Source organism: Euleptes europaea, chromosome 4 (assembly GCF_029931775.1).
Source record: "Euleptes europaea isolate rEulEur1 chromosome 4, rEulEur1.hap1, whole genome shotgun sequence".
NCBI lineage: Eukaryota > Metazoa > Chordata > Lepidosauria > Squamata > Sphaerodactylidae > Euleptes > Euleptes europaea.
In genome coordinates this window covers 117,110,762-117,130,912 of record NC_079315.1, presented here as the reverse complement: position 1 = coordinate 117,130,912, position 20,151 = coordinate 117,110,762, and the positions used below count along the sequence as shown (strand labels likewise).

General features: G+C 48.4%; 1 protein-coding gene across 1 annotated transcript in view; it reads left to right on the top strand.

Moving 5' to 3' along the window:
- The first annotated feature begins 5,518 nt into the window (after nucleotides 1-5,518).
- Nucleotides 5,519-20,151, top strand: part of PIK3C3 (phosphatidylinositol 3-kinase catalytic subunit type 3) — a 112,046-nt gene continuing 97,413 nt past the window's right edge. Inside the window, exons 1-5 of the mRNA XM_056848007.1 lie at nucleotides 5,519-5,606; nucleotides 7,888-8,076; nucleotides 9,068-9,211; nucleotides 10,069-10,198; nucleotides 14,599-14,625. Coding sequence (XP_056703985.1) covers nucleotides 5,539-5,606; nucleotides 7,888-8,076; nucleotides 9,068-9,211; nucleotides 10,069-10,198; nucleotides 14,599-14,625 — 558 coding nt within the window. The 5' untranslated portion in view covers nucleotides 5,519-5,538. The remainder of the gene's footprint in view (nucleotides 5,607-7,887; nucleotides 8,077-9,067; nucleotides 9,212-10,068; nucleotides 10,199-14,598; nucleotides 14,626-20,151) is intronic.

Here is a 20,151-nt window from a genome sequence, read left to right as displayed (position 1 = left end):
CAAGACGGCTGCAGCAGCACCATCCTGCCTGTGTTCCACCGCACCTAAGATAATGGGCATGCTCCTCTGATCCTGGAGAGAATAGGTGTGCATCATGACTAGTATCCATTTTGACTAGTAGCCATGGATAGCTCTCTCCTTCATGAACATGTCCACTCCCCTCTTAAAGCCTTCCAAGTTGGCAGCCATCACCACATCCTGGGGCAGGGAGTTCCACAATTTAACTATGCGTTGTTTGAAGAAATGCTTCACTTTATCAGTTTTGAATCTCTCACCCTCCAGCTTCAGCAGATGACCCCGTGGTCTAGTACAGGGGTCTCAAAACTGCGGCTCCAGAGCCGCATGCGGCTCTTTGGCCCATTGAGTGCGGCTCTCCGAACTTGGCTCGGAGCCCCTGCTCTTGCGCCCACTCGCGCCGGCAGCCGTGCTGTGGAGCCAGAGCGCCTGAGAAAGAGAGAGAGAGAGCGGGTGAGCGGGCGTGCTGTCTCCCCCCCCCCCACCATGGAGAATGGCCGGGTCCCCCTTCCCCTTGCCTTCAATGGTTGGGAGGCTAAAGCCTCCCCTCCCCTCTAGCAGCGCGATTGCTGGGCGGGCGGCTCAGCAGTTCCTGCCCCCCCCGCCTATCCGCTGTTGGGCGGGGCGGGCTTCCTTTGGTAGACCTGGCCTCCGGCTGAGTCCCATTGGGAGGCCAAGTCTACCCACTGGCTTTCTTGGCGGTAGACCTGGACTCCGAGGAGGGGGAAAAGTCCCCCTTCAGAGGCCAGGTCTACCAACTGGCGTCTAAGGGCCTCCGGAGGCCAGGTCTACTGCCAAGAAAGCCAATGGGTAGACCTGGCCTCCCAATGGGACTCAGCTGGAGGCCAGGTCCACCAATAGGCTTTTATGGCGGTAGACCAGGCCTCCAGATGAGGACTCCGGACGGGGAGGGGGAAATGGCAGGGACTTACAATTTAATTTTTATCAATAAATAAGATCACTACTAAGTATGATATCAAGTTTTATTCAGTGTACCTATAGTTTAATTAAGACTTAAAACTTTAATTAAAGTTTATTAAGTTAAAAAAAAGTGTACCTACCTATATAGTTTAAGTTTAAGAAATTTGGCTCTCAAAAGAAATCTCAATCATTGTACTGTTGATATTTGGCTCTTTTGACTAATGAGTTTGCCGACCCCTGGTCTAGTATTATGAGAGAGGGAGAAAAGCCCCTGTCTGCTCTCTCCAAACCATGCATAATTTTATAGACCTCTATCATGTCTCCCCTTAACCGCCTTCTTTCCAAGCTAAACAGCCCTAAGCCCAGTGGGAGAGGGGAATCCCCTACCCTGACATCCCGTTGCCCTCTGATGCTCTGGTGGCGGCGGGGTTTTAAAAAAGGCATCATCACCAGCATGACATCAATTCGATGGAAAACCCGGAAGTGATGGCGCTACCCATTGTCACGTCCAGGTTGTCCCTGGAAATGACATTGTCAGACTGGCAATTCACAAGTTTTTTTCTGGTCAGGGAGGTTTCTGTACCATGTATATTCCAGGTTTTTGGGTGAGATATTATTAAAATGATATATTCCCCAATTGATGTATTTTTTAATCCTTCGTCTCAGCAGTTTGGTTACTCAACGAGAAGGGAACAGCCATCAGGTCTTGCAAGACTTCAGTTTGCTAGTTCAACGTTCTGCCGGACTAATTCCTGCTCCATCCCGGTCAGCTAGAGAAGCAAATGGGCTTGAGGTCTGGAAGACCTTGCCTGCTTTCCCAGTTTCTGATTCTTAGGGTTGCCACCTCCTGGTTGGGAAATACCTGGAGTTTTTTGGGGTGGAGCCTGATGAAGGTGGGGTTTGGAGAGGGGAAAGATTTCAATGCTGTAGTTCCCCTGGAGAAAATGGCCTGATCTCTGTCGCCTGGTGATTAGTTGGGATAGCAGGAGATCTCTAGAATCAAAGAGTTGGAAGGGACCACCAGGGCCATCAACTCCCTGCACAATGCAGGAAATTCACAGCTACCTTCTCCCACACCCCCAGTGATCCCTACTCCATGCCCAGAAGATGGCCAAGGTGCCCTCCCTCTCATCATCTGCTTAAGGTCATAGAATCAGCATTGCTGACAGATGGCCATCTAGCCTCTGCTTAAAAACCTCCAGCCAAGAAGAGTTTACCACCTCCCGAGGAAGCCTGTTCCACTGAGGAATGGCTCTAACTGTCACAGGAAAGAATTTCTCTATCCGCAGCTTTAACAATTGTGACTCACGTAACCTTATTTACTGCATTATGTGTGCATGTAAATTTTGGTACATTGGTAAAACCTCCAGACCTATTAAATATCGCATCAGCGAACATAGGTCTAGGTCAAGGAATAAGGTTTTAGAGGCTCCCTTAACTTCTCATTTCCTGGAGAGAAATCATTCTGATGAAGATCTGTCATTTTTCGTGCTGTGGCATTATACCAGCACATATAAATATGAGAAAGCAAACATTGATCTAATTTTGCAACGTCAAGACTCTAAATACATACATTTTTTTGACACATTGAACCCAAAAGGATTAAATACTGCACTAGACTTGGCATGCTTTTTGTAAGATGGTATTTTGTGACTTTGTTAATACAATGCACCTGTAACTATAATTTTCTAACAGCTGTAGTGACTTACATTGTCATGTGACTAAAGCCCTTAAAAATGGGGCTTTAGCATCTTTAATTTGCCAACGCATAAGCTGTGTGAATACAGCTAGCGTGTGAGTATATGATTGTATATATGACTTTGTTGATTCTTGATTTATGCCGTCCTGTACTGCATGTTTATTTTTGCCTTATATTTAGTGAGCCCCTGAGGAAGGCTGGGATAAGCCGAAACAGAAAGTGAACCGGACTTCTGTAGAACTGACTTATTACCTTACCTCTTGGAGAAAAAAAGATGCTCTCAAGCCCAGGATTGTAGATATTCCCTGCGGTGACTTCAATTGTATATAGTATTTACTTGGTTGGACATTGTCCATGTTTGGTGTACCGTATGTATGGTGCATGTTTATGTGTTGTTAATACAAACTTGTACTGTTTTGCAGTTTGAAGCTGTTTTTTTGTTTGCTAACCACCTGGAGGTTGGCAAGCCTACTGTTTCTTGGGGACAGCACCTGAACTGATCTGTGAGCAGCTGCCAGTCCTTAATGTGTGTCCTAGCTACAGTTCCAACTGCTTTGGAAATGGGTGATCCCTTGAAGACTAGCCCCTCCAACTTTTAGTTTCTTTTATTAATTGGGTGTGTGTGTTATATTGCAAAGTTCTACCCCCTTCTCTGAGGCAAAAGGAAATTCTAGAGCCAAGGATATCTATGTCTGATTTCCTCTGAATTAGAGTACTAAAAGTATTTTTTTTATCATTGCAGCTGACTTACAGAGATCCTGTAAGGTTTTTATGGCAGGAGACAACAGAGCATGCCTATTATATTAGGTGCTATGGGACACAGGCAGGATGCTGCTGCAGTCGTCTTGATTGTGGGCTAGAGTTGCCAACTTCCAGGTACTAGCTGGAGATCTCCTGCTAGGACAACTGACCTCCAGCCGACAGAGATCAGATCACCGGGAGCAAATGGCCACTTTGGTAATTGGAGTCTATGGCATTGAAGTCCTTCCCCTCCCCAATCCCCGCCCTCCTCAGGCTCCACCCCAAAAACCTCCTGCCGGTGGTGAAGAGGGACCTGGCAACCCTACTGGGAGATCTCCTGGCCCCACCCGTAGGTTGGCAACAGCACTATAATTTCATTGTCCGAGTCCACTAAGATGAGGGTGAGCAACATTTGATGAGCAGAATGTGGGATCGGCAGCTTAGGGTTTGTGGGGCTGTAAAATATTTAACAAGACCTTGGGTCAGTTGCTCAAACCAGACTACCTCACAAGGTTGTTGTGAGGATAAAATGAGGAGGAAGGATAGTCTAAAATGTGATAGACAGACAAATAGATAGAGCAAGTATAAATAAAGTATATGAAAATAAATGCCACTATTTCTCTCTCTCTCTCTCTCCGCACACACCAGTACATACATAGAATCATAGAGTTGGAAGGGACTACCAGGGTCATCTAGTCCAACCCCCCGCACAATGCAGGCAATTCAAAACTACCTCCCCCACACACACTCAGTGACCTCTACTCTATGCCCAAAAGATGTACAAGATGCCCTCCTTCTCATCATCTGCTTAAGGTCACAGAATCAGCCTTGCTGACAGATGGCCATCTAGCCTCTGCTTAAAAACCTCCAGGAAAGGAGAGCCCACCACCTCCCGAGGAAGCCTGTTCCACTGAGGAACCGCTCTAACGGTTCGAAAGTTCTTCTTAACGTCGAGACGGAAACTCTTTTGATTTAATTTCAACTGAATGTGTTTGTGTCATATAAAACCCCACCCCCACACAGAGTATATTGCATATTTAATACATTGATATTGGCATTGAAAGCATCTATGTCGTGTGTAAGAATACATAGCCAAAGAAACTTTATGCATCATACACAAAGCCAACATGAATGATTTATTCATTTTATTTCTTTATTTACATCATTTATAGTCCGCCTTCCTCACTGGGACACAGATGCTTTACATCTTTCTTAAATTGTGGTGCCCAAAACTGAACACAGTACTCTAGGTGAGGTCTCACCAGAGCAGAGTAAAACAATAACATCACTTCGCTTGATCTGGACACTAAATTTCTGTTGATGCAGCCCAAGATCGCATTTGCTTTTTTAGCTACCGCATCACACTGCTGACTCACGGTATTTCCCAACCCAGTGCTGGCAACCCTAGTCCCTAATGGCCTCTCTAGCAGTGCAACAATCCTGTGCAGATTTACTCCAGTGTAAACACATTGAAATGAGTAGGTTTATTTATTTATTTTAATATATTTTTAAAATTAATTTTAATCAAAAAACAAAAAAAATAACAAATTATAAATCACATAAACAAATAACTAAAAAAAACAAAAGAATACAAAAATGAGTAGGTTTAGACTGGGAGCAACTCTTCTTAGGATTGCAGCGTAAGTAACTTTGTGCATCATCGAGTACAACCCTATTTGCCTATTTACTGGGAATAAACCTCTTTAAACAAAACAAGACCAAACGCAGGCGATCAAATTCAATCTGGACATTCAAGGGTTAATCCGCCCGGGCGCAGCACGCAGCCCCGAAGCGTCGCGACGTCACGGAACCCAACTCAAGCCCCGCCCCCCTCCCAGCCGCCATCCCCATCCCTTCATTTCGAGAAATGGCGGCCTCTTCTCCCGCCGCTGGGGGCCGCCATGTTCGCTTCGCCCCGCGAGGGCAGGCGCGTCGCCGTACGCGGAGCCCGCCATCTTTGCGTCGGGCAAAACACCCCCACCGCCCCACCCGCCAGCGTTCCTCCCCGGCGGCGAGGCGCCCTCGAGAAAGATGGCGGCGCCAGGCGCAAGCGGGCGGCGCTTCCGCGGCCGCTGATTGGACGGACGCGGCGGCGCGGTGGGAGGGGCGCCCGGGGAGGCATCAGCCGCGAGAGGAGAGGGAGGGATCCCGGAGCAGCCGCCATGGGCGAACCCGAGAAGTTCTGCTATGTTTACAGCTGCGACCTGGACATTAATGTGCAACTCAAGATGTGAGTCCTCAGTGAGGAAGGGGGCGGCTGCACGTGTGCGCATGGGTGCATGGATGTGATCTGGGGGTTTTTTTGTGCGCATGGGTGCATTTATTGTGATCTGAGGTTTTTTTGTGCGCATGGGTGCATTTATTGTGATCTGAGGTTTTTTTGTGCGCATGGGTGCATTTATTGTGATCTGAGGTTTTTTTGTGCGCATGGGTGCATTTATTGTGATCTGAGATTTTTTTGTGCGCATGGGTGCATTTATTGTGATCTGAGATTTTTTTGTGCGCATGGGTGCATTTATTGTGATCTGAGGTTTTTTTGTGCGCATGGGTGCATTTATTGTGATCTGAGGTTTTTTTTGTGCGCACGGGTGCATTTATTGTGATCTGAGGTTTTTTTTTGTACGCATGGGTGCATTTATTGTGATCTGAGATTTTTGTGTGCGCATGGGTGCATTGATGTGATCTGAGATTTTTTTTGTGCACATGGGTGCATTTATTGCGATCTGAGATTTTTTTGTGCGCATGGGTGCATTGATGTGATCTGAGTTTTTTTTTGAAAGGTCTCTGTTTTGCAATTGTAGAAAAGGGCAAAGAGTCCAATAGCACCTTAAAGACTGGTAGGGTGTGAGCTTTGATTGGTCCAGAGTGTAAAACCACAGATAGAAAATCAGAACGACTGGGAGATCTCCAGCTGTCACCTGGAGGCTGGCAACCTTACAGCCCACCCACCAAAGCATCCATTTTCTCCAGGGGAACTGATACTAATGCACACACACTGCATCTAAACAATAAATGAAGATGATAATAATGATGATAATAATACACATGCACTGCATCTAACTACTTCCTCATTGAGATATTGACAGAATGCACTCTCACAATGCATCTAAGTAGGTACCTGAAGAAGTGAGCTTAAGGACAGATGGATTCACATTCTAGCTGTATCTAAAGAAGTGAGCTGTGGCTCACGAAAGCTCATACCCTGCCAGAAAATATTTTTGTTAGTCTTTAAGGTGCGACTGGACTCTTGCCCTTTTCTACTACTGCAGACAGACTAACCCGGCCACCCACTGTGAACTGTTTTACAGTTGTGCATGACATCGTGTGTTTTTTTTCCTATGTGCTAGTGGTAGGACCAACCCACAGGTGATTTCTGGGTGTCGACCCTTTTGCAAGGGGATGCACCTTTTGGTTTGGAGAGAAGTAGAGTAGAGAGAAGAGAAGATGCAGTGTTGTTCCCCTCCCCTACTTAGATGCAGTGGAAAAGAGCAAGAGTCTAGCAGCACCTTGAAGACTAACAAGATTTCTGGCAGGGTGTGAGGTTTTGTGAGCCACAGCTCACTTCTTCAGATACAGCTAGAATGTGAGTCCATCTGTCCCGAAGTAGAGAAGAGTGGATTCAGACACCCAAAGGCAATAATATATACATGTCAATTGCAAGTAAATGACATTGACAGGTGTGATTGGATTAGGTGTGATATGCAGAGGGGCGGTAGGCGTGGAGAAATTAGCATTGGTAATGAGACAGGAATCCCAGGTCTCTATTCAATCCGGGAGAATGCATAGTCTTGATCTTCATTATTAGTAGTAATTCAGCAGTCTCTCTAATCTCCCATTTGTAAGAAAACTGCTACTCTTAAATCGGCAACTGAATGACCTGGAAGTAATATATTTTATATTACTTAGATGCAGTAGAAAAGGGCAAGAGTCCAGTAGCACCTTAAAGACTAACAACATTTCTGGCAGGGTATGAGCTTTCGGGAGTCACAGCTCACTTCTTCAGGTACCTACTTAGATGCATTGTGAGAGAGCATTCTGTCAATATCTTAATGAGGAAGTTAGATGCAGTGCATGTGTATTATTATTATCATCTTCATTTATTGTTTAGATGCAGTGTGTGTGTATTATTATCAGTTCCCCTGGAGAAAATGGATGCTTTGGTGGGTGGGCTGTAAGGTTGCCAGCCTCCAGGTGATGGCTGGAGATCTCCCAGTCGTCTGATTTTCTATTTGTGGTTTTACACTCTGGACCAATCAATCCATGATGATTTTATTGCAACTAATAGATTTTATTGTATGGACTGTATGTTGTGAGTCGTCTTGAGCCCAGTTTCGGCCGGGGAGTGAGCGCGGGGTACAAAACTAACAAACAAACCAAAATAGGCTGTTAGTGAGAATGAGACCTGTACGTTCATAATTGCAGCACACTCATTTGTCAGCAGATGGATTTGCTCAGCTTTGGATTTGTCTCGATCCTGCCTTATGATCTTATTTTGCGCTTCTTTTTCTTAGAGGAAGTTTGGAGGGCAAAAGAGAGCAGAAGAGCTACAAGGCGGTTTTGGAAAATCCGATGCTGCGGTTCTCGGGGCTCTACCAGGAGACCTGTTCTGACTTGTACGTGACGTGCCAGGTGTTTGCAGAAGGAAAGCCCCTTGCTCTTCCCGTACGGACGTCCTACAAAGCCTTTAGCACCAGATGGAAGTAAGTCCCTTTCCTCTCTGTTGTGGACACTTGGGTGGCATGCTGTTTTCGTTCCACTTTGTCGAGAGTTGCTTCCCGTCTGAGTAGACAATAATGACCTTGATGGACCAAAGATTTGATTCACTCTAAAGCAGCTTTTCAGAGGGCTCCGGGTCATCCAGAATGGTAAAAGCCAGAGCAGGTTGTAAAGAGCTGTGGCTCAAAGGGGCTGTGGCTCAATGACAGAGCCTCTGCTTTGCATGTCGAAGGTCCCAGGTTCAATCCCTGGCGTCTCCAGTTAGAGACTAGGCAAGTAGGTGATGTGAAAGACCTCTGCCTGAGACCCTGGACAGCTGCTGCCCACCTGAGTAGACAATCCTTAACTTCATGGACCAAAGGCGAGGAAGGGCCATTGCTCAGTGGTAGAGCCTCTACTTGGCAGGCAGAAGGCCCCAGGTTCAATCCCCGGCATCTCCAGTTAAAAGAATCAGGTCAGAGGAGATCTGAAAGACTTCTAACCTGAGACCCTAGAGAGCTGCTGACAATACTGCTCTTTATCAAGCAATGGTCTGATTGAGTATAAGGCAGGTTCCTGCACTCCCCTAAAAACAACCTGGATCAGAAACAATATACAGGCATAGAATTGATGGAAAAGCAAAAAACAACCAGGTAATTAACCAAGTAATTAAATCACAAAGGAACCTGGTTGATGCCCTTGGCATCTAAAAGGTAAGCTCTCCTTCCCTGAAGGTTTTTAAGCAGAGGCTAGATGGCCATCTGTCAACAATGCTGGTTCTATTACCTTAGCCAGATCCTGAGAGGGCGGGCATCTTGGCCATCTTCTGGGCATGGAGTAGGGGTCACTGTGTGTGTGTGTGGGGGGGCAGGTGGTTGTGAATTTCCTGCATTGTGCAGGGGGTTGGACCCTGGTGGTCCCTTCCAACTCTACGAAAGGGATATGGAGCAAAATGGGCCCTCCCTTCTAACTCACAAGGATGCTCTCTCTCCTCAGTTGGAATGAATGGTTAAAACTCCCCGTCAAGTATCCAGACCTGCCCCGTAACGCCCAGGTGGCCCTGACAATATGGGATGTCTACGGCCCCGGCAAAGCCGTCCCTGTTGGGGGAACGACAGTCTCACTCTTTGGGAAATACGGGTACGTATGCGTCTTGCTGTCTGCTGACGGGGCCTTTTCTGCAGTGGCCCCCTGCCTTTGGGGCACCCTCCCCCTTGAGCCATGTTTGGTGCCTGCTTTGCTTTCTTTTACACACCAGGCTTGAACACATCTTTGGAACCAGGGTTTTTATTATGGGTGTAATATTACTGAAAACACACACATTCACAAACATGGGGCTGGCTCTTCCTTATGAAAAGGTGCTGGGATTCCCTCCTCTTCTCTTGGGTACCCCCAAAGAGGGACATGTATTTAGTACATTTTTATCCCACCCTTCTTCTTAGGAGAGTGGCATACATGGTTCTCCCTCCCTTTGCTTTATCCCCACAACAACTAGGGTTGCCAGGTCCCTCTTAGCCACCAGCTGGAGGTTTTTGGGGTGGAGCCTGAGGAGGGCAGGGTTTGGGGAGGAGAGAGACTTCAATGCCATAGAGTCCAATTGCCAAAGGGGCCATTTTCTCCAGGTGAACTGATGTCTATCGGCTGGAGATCAGTTGTAGTAGCAGGAGATCTCCAGCTAATACCGCCTTTTAAAAATGTGTCTTACGTCTTTTTAATTGTTGTTTCTGTTGCACTATTTAAATTGTAAACCACCTTATAATAATAATGACAATAATTTTACTCTTCTATCCCGCTCTCCCCGATAGAGCCCGGAGCTCTGTAAGGTAGAAAGGCGGCTTATAAATTATTTAAATAAATAAAATTAAAATGGTGTGCCGGCTGAGGGCAGGGAGAGGGAAATAATGCCCCCTGGAGTTCTGTGGGGAGAGGAAGCGCCACGTCCAGGTAGCGTGGATTTCTCCCCAGCTTCTGTTAACACGTAGCATGCTTTTTCGTAGGATGTTCCGGCAAGGAATGCACGATTTGAAAGTCTGGCCCAATGTGGAAGCGGACGGCTCAGAGCCCACCAAGACCCCCGGGAGGACGAGCAGTACCCTTTCGGAAGATCAGATGAGCCGCTTAGCCAAGGTGAGGGCTCGTTTTCGCGTGGGCTGCTCATGGTGCTAGTGTGGTGAACCGGGTTCGATTCCCCACGCCTCCACATGAAGCCTGCTGGGTGACCTTGTGCCAGTCACAGTTCTCTTTAAACTCTCTCAGCCTCCCCTGCCTCACAAGGTGTCTGCTGTGGGGAGGGGAAGGGAAGGCGATTGTAAGCCGGTTTGATTCTTCCTTTAAAGGCAGAAAAAGTCAGCATATAAAAACCAACTCTTGAACACATGAAGCTGCCTTCTACTGAATCAGACCCTTGGTCCATCAAAGTCAGTATTATCTTCTCAGACTGGCAGCAGCTCTCCAGGGTCTCAGGCAGAGGTCTTTCACATCACCTACCTGCCTATTCCCTATAACTGGAGATGCTGGGGATTGAACCTGGGACCTTCTGCATGCCAAGCAGATACTCTACCACTGAGGCACAGCCCCTTTTCTTTTTCTAGTCCACTGTGTTCCCCCACTCTGGTGCACCTAGGGCAAGGCGTATATTTAGCCTTGCGCATCTGTTTCGGAGCATCTTCAAGGCTTCAGGGCGAGGCTGGAGACATTGGTGGGGTTTTCATAAACATTGATGTCCTCGAAAAGATAAATGGAAGAATGCAAATTTTAGCCCTGAACTGGTGATAGTTACTCTCTCTTCGTCCTGACCTGGATGGCCCAAGCTACCCTGATCTCGTCAGATCTCCGAAGCCAAGCAGGATCGCCCCTGGTTAGTATTTGGATGTGAGACCACCGTGGAAGTCCAGGGTCGCTATGCGGAGGCAGGCAATGGCAAACCACCTCTGTTAGTCTCTTGTCTTGAAAACCCTGAGGGGTTGCCATAGGTTGGCTATGATTTGATGGCACTTTACACACACACACACACAAACACACACACACACATTCTTAGTGGGTTTTTGCTTCACAGACGGGTTCAGCCCCATCTTGATATCTGGTGAGTGCCCCATGCATCTCTGTTACCTGGAAGCAGACCGTGGCTCTCTCTGACCTTACACTGATATCAGGGGCGCCTGCGAAACGTGGAACAGTGGGGCTTTCTCCCACCGTTCAACTGGCCTTGGAAGTCCTTTGAGAACTCCCTCTGATAGCGCTCCTTTTAACTGTAAATGCCAAGGATTGAGCCCCTGGCTTAGAGACGATTCAGTTCACTTGACAACTGGCTTTTTACAGTGCGGAATGGCAAAATACACTTGCAAATGATCGAACGTGTGTTACAGGCTGAGTATCCCTTGTCCGTATTTTGGAATACTTTGGAATTTTTGCACATACATAATATGATATCTAAATCTAAACACAAAATTCATTTATTTATATATATACATAAACATACACTTTATACCCCTAGCCTAAACACAAAATGCAGTACTACAGTCCAAGCTCTGCTCACGACCTGAGTTTGATCCCAATGGAAGTCGGTTGTATTAGTAATAATCAGCCTTTCATCTTTCTGAGGTCGGTAAAATGAGTACCCAGCTTGCTGGGGGTAAAGGGAAGATGACTGGGGAAGGCACTGGCAAACCACCCAACAAACAAAGTCTGCCTTGGAAACGTCGGGATGTGACGTCACCCCATGGGTCAGGAATGACCTGGTGCTTGCACAGGGGACCTTTACATATATATATATATACACACACACACACTTTGTGTATATATATACACACACACTTTGTACACATAGCCTGAATGTAATTTTGAACAATATTTTAAATAATTTTGTGTACATTGAACCATCAATGGCGCTGCTAAAGGCCTGTGAGTAATGTGTGCATGCCAGCTCAAAAAATTAGGGGAGGGGCCATAGCTCAGTGGTAGAGCATCTGCTGGGCATGCAGAAGGTCCCAGGTTCAATCCCCGGCATCTCCAGTAGGCAAGTAGGTGGTGTGAAAGACTTCTGCCTGATACCCTGGAGAGCTGCTGCCGGTCTGAGTACACAATACTGACTTGGATGGATCAAGAGTCAGATTCAGTAGAAGGTAGCTTCATGTGTGCCTATGTGTCCGGTTTTCGGATCAGTCCAGATATAGATGTCTGGATCAGGGGTGCTCAACCTGTATTCGTCATGTGTGAGAGCTCTTTTTGTCGCTTCTTCTCTAGGTGTTTTCCACCTCGGTAAGCGCATTGCACGTTGGGTATAAGCGCCCAGGTCTGTTGCATTATCATTTCCCCCTACCATTTTTGGCAAGAGGCTTAATGTCTGATCTTTCCCCAAAAAAATTGGATGTCAAATGTCACAACGTTCAAGGCGGCCGTCCTTGATTTCGCGCTCAAATCGGAGTGAACAGCTGGAACAGGGTTATAAATATGTCTGTTTCATCCCTTTGAGATTTATCGTAGCCATAAACTAAGGCATGTTGAAGCTGCAACGTATCTCTTCTAAGGCTAGCTTACCTTGGGATCCTAATAAAAATGCATTCTAATCCCCACATTTATGGTCAGCGGGCTGCGCTGACATTCCCAAGGTTGAACTTTTTAAGTGTTACTTTGCATGAGCGTTGGGTCGGCTGTCCGATGCCATACATACTTCAAAGGTATTGTTGAGGCTCGTGAGCAGGATTTATTTATTTACTTCGTTTATGTCCCACCATTCTCTCTGCTGGGGACTTGAAGCAATTTAGAGAGCCAGCGTGGCGTAGTGGTTAAGAGCGGTGGACTCTAATCTGGAGAAGTGGGTTTGATTCCCTGGTCCTCCACATGAGCATCGGACTCTAATCTGGAGAAGCGGGTTTGATTCCCACTCTTCCACATGAGCATCGGACTCTAATCTGGGGAAATGGGTTTGATTTCCCCCACTCCTTTACATGAGCGGCGGACATAATCTGCAATTAAAAAAAAAAACAGATCAGAAATGTGGGGTCCAACGTTTCAGTGTTTTCAGAGCATGCGCTGTCTGATACCCCTTGTAGACAAATCCTTCCTTTTGAGTTCAGCCCCTATAATTCTGGGATTCTCAGAAAGGTGTCAGCACCTTTCTGAGTTTGAAGTTTGCAAGACGTTGGTTTCAGCAATGAAGACAAATCAGAAGCTGTCTTCCAGCGATGAATGTAGTGTGGTTTGCTCCCTGGGCTGACAAGCTAGGGATCCCTGCCCTCAGGTACTGTGGCTTGCCTCTGTTCTAAGTGGCTGCAGGATAATTTTTTTTAATGCGGTCTTGTGTACTTACTGGAAGTTCTAACAGGAAGTGACAAATGGTAGCTCTAGGAATCGCTAGAAAACTCTATAGTTCTACCATAGAGTTTCCAGGGATTCCTAGAGCTAACTTCCTGGGTAGCTCTAGGAATCGCCGGAAACTATAGCTACTAGCAATTTCTAGAGTTACCCTTTATCATTTCCTGGGTAAACCTTTGATAAGTACACTAGGCTACATTTAAAAAAAATATATTCCCCACCTGGCAACCCTAATTGCTTCTGTGGAAACATTGGCCATTTATGGCTGTTTCCTTGCGGTCACCCCACCAACTATTTTGGGGCTTCGTGCAGATTATGCTAGCATTTTCCGACTGATGGAGGTCACCTCGCTGCCCCCCTTCGTTTCCCCACATTTTCTGGATGCTGGCTAAACACAAGTTGAGAAAACGTGGGCAAAATTCGTGGAAATGCTCAGGGAGAGCAAGGTGACCTCTGATGGGGTCATGCCGTGGTCTCTTTCCACGTGACCAGGGTGTCAAAGGGCCGTGTTGGGGTTGCCATCTCTAGACTGGGAAATTCCCTCCAAAGCAGCCGATCTCTCCAGAGGAACTGACCTTCGTTGTCCGGAGACCGCTTGCAATTCTGGGAATTTCTCCATCCCCCGCCTAGATGTTGGCAACCCTCGGGCATGCCAAAACAGCACCCCTGCTGCAGAGGTGGTGTGGAAAGTGAGACTTGTGGAACTCCCTGCCCCAGGATGTGGTGATGGCTGCCAACTTGGAAGGCTTTAAGAGGGGAGTGGACATGTTCATGGAGGAGAGGGCTGTCCATGACTACTTGTCGAAATGAATACTAGTCGTGATGCATACCTATTCTCTCCAGGATCAGAGGAGCATGCATATTATATTAGGTGCTGTGGAACGCAGGCAGGACAATGCTGCTGCAGACGTCTTGCTTGTGGGCTTCCTGGAGGCACCTGGTTGGCCACTGTGTGAACAGACCGCTGGACTTGATGGACCTTGGTCTGATCCAGCAGGGCCTTTCTTATGTTCTTATGAGTGTTTCCTGTTGTTAGCATCTTTCCTAGCTGGTTGATGTGTTCTGGGATACTGAACTCCATAAGAATCGTGCAAAGACCAACCTTTGACCAACCAGGCCGATGCAAAGTTTCTCAGCATGGGGAGGATAAGAGTTTGGTTAGTGTTCTGGAAGTGGTTCTGGAAGGGACTAATAGATGGGTCTTTTTGATGTAGGCCTCTGACAAGGAGCACTTGGAGGAAGTAAGTAGCGAGGAGATGTGGTCTGGCAGCATCCGCATTTGGCAGAGCGCATGTTCGTGGCCTGTGGGTGACTAACCCCTCATAATCCGGATGCTTCTCCCGTACTGAATCTGCAGGAAGCGATATACAGTTCTGAAGCGCCTCCTTTCTTTTTATGCCTCTTAACCCTCTTACGTCAAGCACTTTACCGATCAGGTTGCGGGGTCACGCGAGACCCCAGTTTAGCCACACGTTTAAATTGGGGCTTCCCGAAATGGTAGTGAGAGCCAGCATGGTGTGGTCGTTTTGGAGCAGTGGAGTCTGACCTGGAGAACTGGGTTTGATTCCCCACGCCTCCCCATGAAGCCAGCTGGGTGACCTTGGGCTAGTCACAGCTCTCTCAGCCCCACCTGCCTCACAGGGTGTGCGTTGTGGGGAGGGGAAGGGAAGGTGGTTTGAGTCTCCTTAAAAGGGAGAGAAAGTCGGCATATAAAAATTAACTTCTTCTTCTTCTTCTTTGAAACCCCCCAAAATGAGCAGTTAGACTCTTGCACGAAAGTAATACACATGTACGTACACATGAAGCTGTCTTGTGCTGAATCAGACCCTCGGTCCCTCAAGGTCAGTGTTGTCTACTCAGACCCGCAGCGGCTCTCCAGGGTCTGGAGCTGAGGTCTTTCACATCACCTTCTACCTGATCCTTTTAGCTGGAGATGCTGAGGGAAGTGTAGAATTTCAATTTATTTGATTTAATCCTAGCATGTTAGTCACTCACAAGAGATATAAAGATTATGGGAGCATAAAAAAAGTACAAGTTTATAAGATAATATCATTTGTTAATTAATACTTGTAAGCTGTAGTTATCTATATAAGCCAGTAGGGAGCAGTACATCCTAACAAAAGTTTAAAACTTTTGCACAGGTGTAAAGGTAACGTCAGAGACTGATACAGACTGATACCCATAAACAGGATGATGAGCTAATCTAAATTGAGCTCGGGGGGTGGGCATATCACGGATACTGCATCATGAAATATGAAAAGACAAAAGGCTTCGAAATTGTATAAAAACTGAGATGGAAGGCGTGGACATTGGGAAGAGTAAAAAAAAATTGTCAAAAGACAAAACTCTTCCTGCTGGCAAAATAAATTACCTCTTGCTTCTGAAAAATAAATAAATCCTGAGTCGTCTCTGTTCATGGTAAATCTGGCCAGTTGTGAGAGATCCCCCTCTCTGAGTTTGCTTCTCCAAATCAGTTGCTCAGACGTTGATACAGAAACAATAGATTTATTGAAGCCTTCAGGAGATGAGACAGGCACAGGTAGAAAGTTGCAAGTGAGGGGCTATACGGGTTTACAGAATATATTGACTCCAGGGCACTGGGGCACTGGGGTTCACACTTATTGTTATGGGAAGTTACAAGCTTGGCATAATACAAAACATCAGACGGATCCCAGGAAGTCTGGTGCGGCTATCACACTTCCAAGGCCGCACCGGCCTGAGGGAGTACTGGCAGGAAGAACAGCGGGGGGGAAGATACATGGGCCATCAGGCCTGGCGCCTGAGACCAGAAGGTGTGAACTGCTTTTACGAGTTCACTGATAACACCGCAGGTGATGGAAAGCAGAGACACAAAGACAGAGACCCTCACATTCTGCCCCCCTTAAGGCCCCCCTCCGAGAGGACGAGGCTTATCGGGATAAGCGAGGTGGAATTCTCGGACCAAGCGAGGAGCTGCCATGTGGGGTGCGGCCACCCATTCGTCATGAGCGGAGCCAAGGTTTTTCCAGCGAACAAAGTAAAACAGTTTCCCTTTCTTCCATTTGGAATCTAAAACCTTGGATATTTCCAAATGGGTATCCCCTCCTACTACGGTAGGAATCTCATGAGCGGGAGGGGGGTGGAACTGGGGAGCTGCTACATAAGGTTTGAGGAGGCTTATATGGAAGACTGGATGAACTCCCTTGAGAGTCTTAGGGAGACTCAGTTCCACGGTAACCTCGTTGATTACTCTGGTAATGGGGAAAGGTCCTACATAACGGTCGCTCAGTTTTTTGCAGGGGCGAAGAGAGCGGAGGTTTTTGGTGGACAGATAGACTTGCTCCCCCACCTTGAGTTCCCATCCCGGAGACCGGTGTTTGTCTGCTTGTTCCTTGTACTTGCTTTTTGCCCTTTCCAGATTTTTGAGCAACCATGGCCAGGTGGATTTAACCACCTGAATCCACTCCTGAAGATCAGGGGTAGACTGGAGCTCTGGCGAGACGGGGGCAGAACCGAAAGGGCCAAAATCCGTCCCGTATATAACTTGGAAGGGACTAAAGCCGGTAGAGGAATGAGGCGCATTGTTGTACGCATATTCGGCAAATGGCAGCAGGTCGACCCAGTCGTCCTGGTGGAAATTTACATAGCAACGCAAATAACATTCTACTACCGCATTTACTCGTTCCGTTTGACCATCCGTTTGGGGGTGATAGGCGGAAGAAAGGCCCTGTTCCTCCACTCCCATTAACTTTAGGAAAGCCCGCCAGAATTTGGCAACAAACTGGACCCCCCGGTCGGAGAGGACCTTCCTCGGGATCGAGTGTAGCCTGAGGACGTGCGTGATGAACAGTTTAGCTAAGCCCTGGGCTGAAGGAAGACCTGCACATGGAACGAAATGAACCTGTTTGGAAAAGAGGTCTGTGATAACCCAGAGAACCGTTTTCCCCCGACTTGGAGGTAGGTCGGTGATAAAATCCATGGCGATGACTTCCCAGGGACGGGAGGGGTTCTCAAGCGGTTTGAGAAGCCCCGGGGGTTTTCCCATCCGTTTCTTGGCTGTGGCGCAGGTGGGGCAGCTGCGCACATACAACTCTACATCAGATCTCATACCGGGCCACCAGAATTGCCTTCGAACCAGGTGAAGCGTTTTTATGAAACCAAAATGACCCGCTAGCCTGGCCCCATGTACAAGTCCCAATACTTCTTTGCGAAGGGAAGATGGGACATATAGTTTCCCCCCTTGCACCCACCAAGTGTTGGTTCGTTCCAAGCCAGTGGGGAGGAGATGGTGCTCCTCCTCCTGTAAGGAGGCGTCCCGGAGTCGCTGTTGGAATGCTTCCGGGATACCTTTGAGCGTAGGGGGGGTCTCCGGTTGGCGGGCTTGGGATCGGGTGGTGACGGCCAAGCCAGGGACTTCCCCTCGCTGTTCGGGAGTGAACAGGGAGTCGACGGGGCGATCGAAATCGTTGCGATACTGGGGAAGTCGTGACAAAGCATCAGCTAGGGCATTTTCTTTGCCAGGGACATGTTTGAGGGTGAACCGGAATTTTGCAAAAAATTGGGCCCACCGAATTTGTTTGGCATTGAGTTTTCTAGCTCCCTTGAGAGCCTCAAGATTCTTGTGATCTGTGCACACTTCGAACGGCAGCTCGGCCCCCTCTAAGAAGTGTCTCCATATGGTAAGGGCATGTTTGACCGCTGCTGCCTCCTTCTCCCAAATGGCCCAGTTGATTTCGGACTGGGAAAACTTCTTGGAGAAGTAGGCGCATGGCCTCAACCGTCCCCCCTCATCCCTCTGCAATAGGGCCCCGCCCATGGCTACATCCGAGGCATCCACCTGCACCACGAAGGGCTTGGTGCAATCCGGGTGAGCCAAAACGGGTTCGGATGAAAAAAGTAGCTTTAAACGTTCAAAAGCTTGCTGGCACTGGGGAGACCATTGCAGACGGGCTGAGGGGAGTGCGGCGCTAGCCCCCCTGTCCTTGGTACGCAACAGGGCAGTGAGGGGAAGCGCAACTTGGGCAAAGTTGGGAATGAAATTCCGGTAAAAGTTGGCAAACCCCAAAAACTGTTGAAGTTGGCGGCGGGTAGTGGGGGTTTCCCAGTCCCGCACCGCCTGGACCTTGGCGGGGTCCATTTCCAACCCTTGGTGGGAAATCACATACCCCAGAAATGTAATAGAAGGTTGGTGGAATTCACACTTGGACACCTTAGCATACAGTTTGTGCTCCCGCAGCCGCTGGAGCACTTCTCGCACTAGGCGCACATGTTCTTCCATGGTCTCAGAGTAAATAAGAATGTCATCGAGAAATACCACCACCCCCCGAAACAGTAAATCATGCAAAACTTCATTAATTAATTGCATAAAGACACTCGGAGCCCCCGAAAGTCCGAACGGCATGACCAGGTACTCAAACATCCCAAAACAACTGGAAAAGGCCGTTTTGGGTTCGTCTCCTTCTTTGATGCGAATGCGGTGGTAGGCTTCTACCAAGTCCAGTTTGGTGAAGATTCGGCCCTCCTTTAATTGTGCTAGAAGGTCAGGAATAAGAGGGAGGGGGTAAGCATTAGACTGGGTGACTGCGTTCAGTCTGCGAAAGTCAATACACAGTCTTAAATCTCCCGTCTTTTTCTTTACAAAGAAAGCTGGGGCTGAATAAGGAGCCTTGGAGGGGCGTATGAAACCCCTCGCCAGATTGACATCCAGATAGTCTCGCAATACAGTCTTTTCACTAGGGCTCATGGGGTAAACCTTTCCCTTAGACAGTTTGCCTTCCCCTACAATCTCGATGGCACAGTCCGTTTCTCTGTGGGGAGGCAGTTCGTCGCACTCTCTAACATCGAAAACATCAGTAAACTGCGAGTACTCAGAGGGTAATTGAGGAGAGACTGGGGCGGGGGACCCTACCAGTGCGGCGGCTGGAGTTCTGAGTACCCGTTCCTTGTCATGCAACCCACAGGGGTTTTCGGGGAAGGAAAGCACCCGTTTAACCCAATCAATGGAGGGATTGTGTCCCCTTAACCAGTTCATCCCTAACACCACAGGGGTTACAATAGGGGCGATGGTGAAATACAACCGTTCCCAATGTTCCCCCACGGACATAATCACGGCTGCAGTTCTGTGGGTCACAGGGCCCCGTTTAAAGTCACTCCCGTCCATTTGGGAAAAACGGAGGGGTCCCGGAAGCCGCTTGCGCCGGACACCCAACTTCTTGGCAGTTTCCTCATTTATCATGGTGCGGGCACACCCCGAGTCGACCAACGCGGGGACCTCTAACGGGGGACCCCCTTTGGGTAGGGACAGATGAACACGCACAAATACATTGTCCTCTTGGGCGCTTACCATCGGTGGAGCTCCTTGCACAACGATAGGGACGGTCTGCTGCGGAGCCCCCTCTACAGCAGACCGACGGCGTTTTTTGCCGGCTGTTCCCACTCTTCCTCCTCGCTGGAAGAGGGGGACGGGGTGGTGGCTTCCGGGGAGCCGTCCGAATCAAAGACGGTATTTGTAATCCGGGACCCCGATGGGACCGTAGAGTCGGATGCCCCATCCTGGGGGCGCGCGTGGAGAGCGGAGGGTGCGCCGGAGCGCCGGCTCAGTGGTCCACTTCTGCGGCGAGGCTGGCTGTCGGCGGCCGGTTTCGTCGGCTCGGCCTGGGTTTGGCGGGGGGGGGTCGGACGGCCTGAGCGAGAGGGGCATTGCGATGCAAAGTGACCCTTTCCCCCGCAGATCAGGCAGACGCCGGCCTCGAACCGCTTGCGGCGTTCCGCGGCCGAGAGACCCCCGC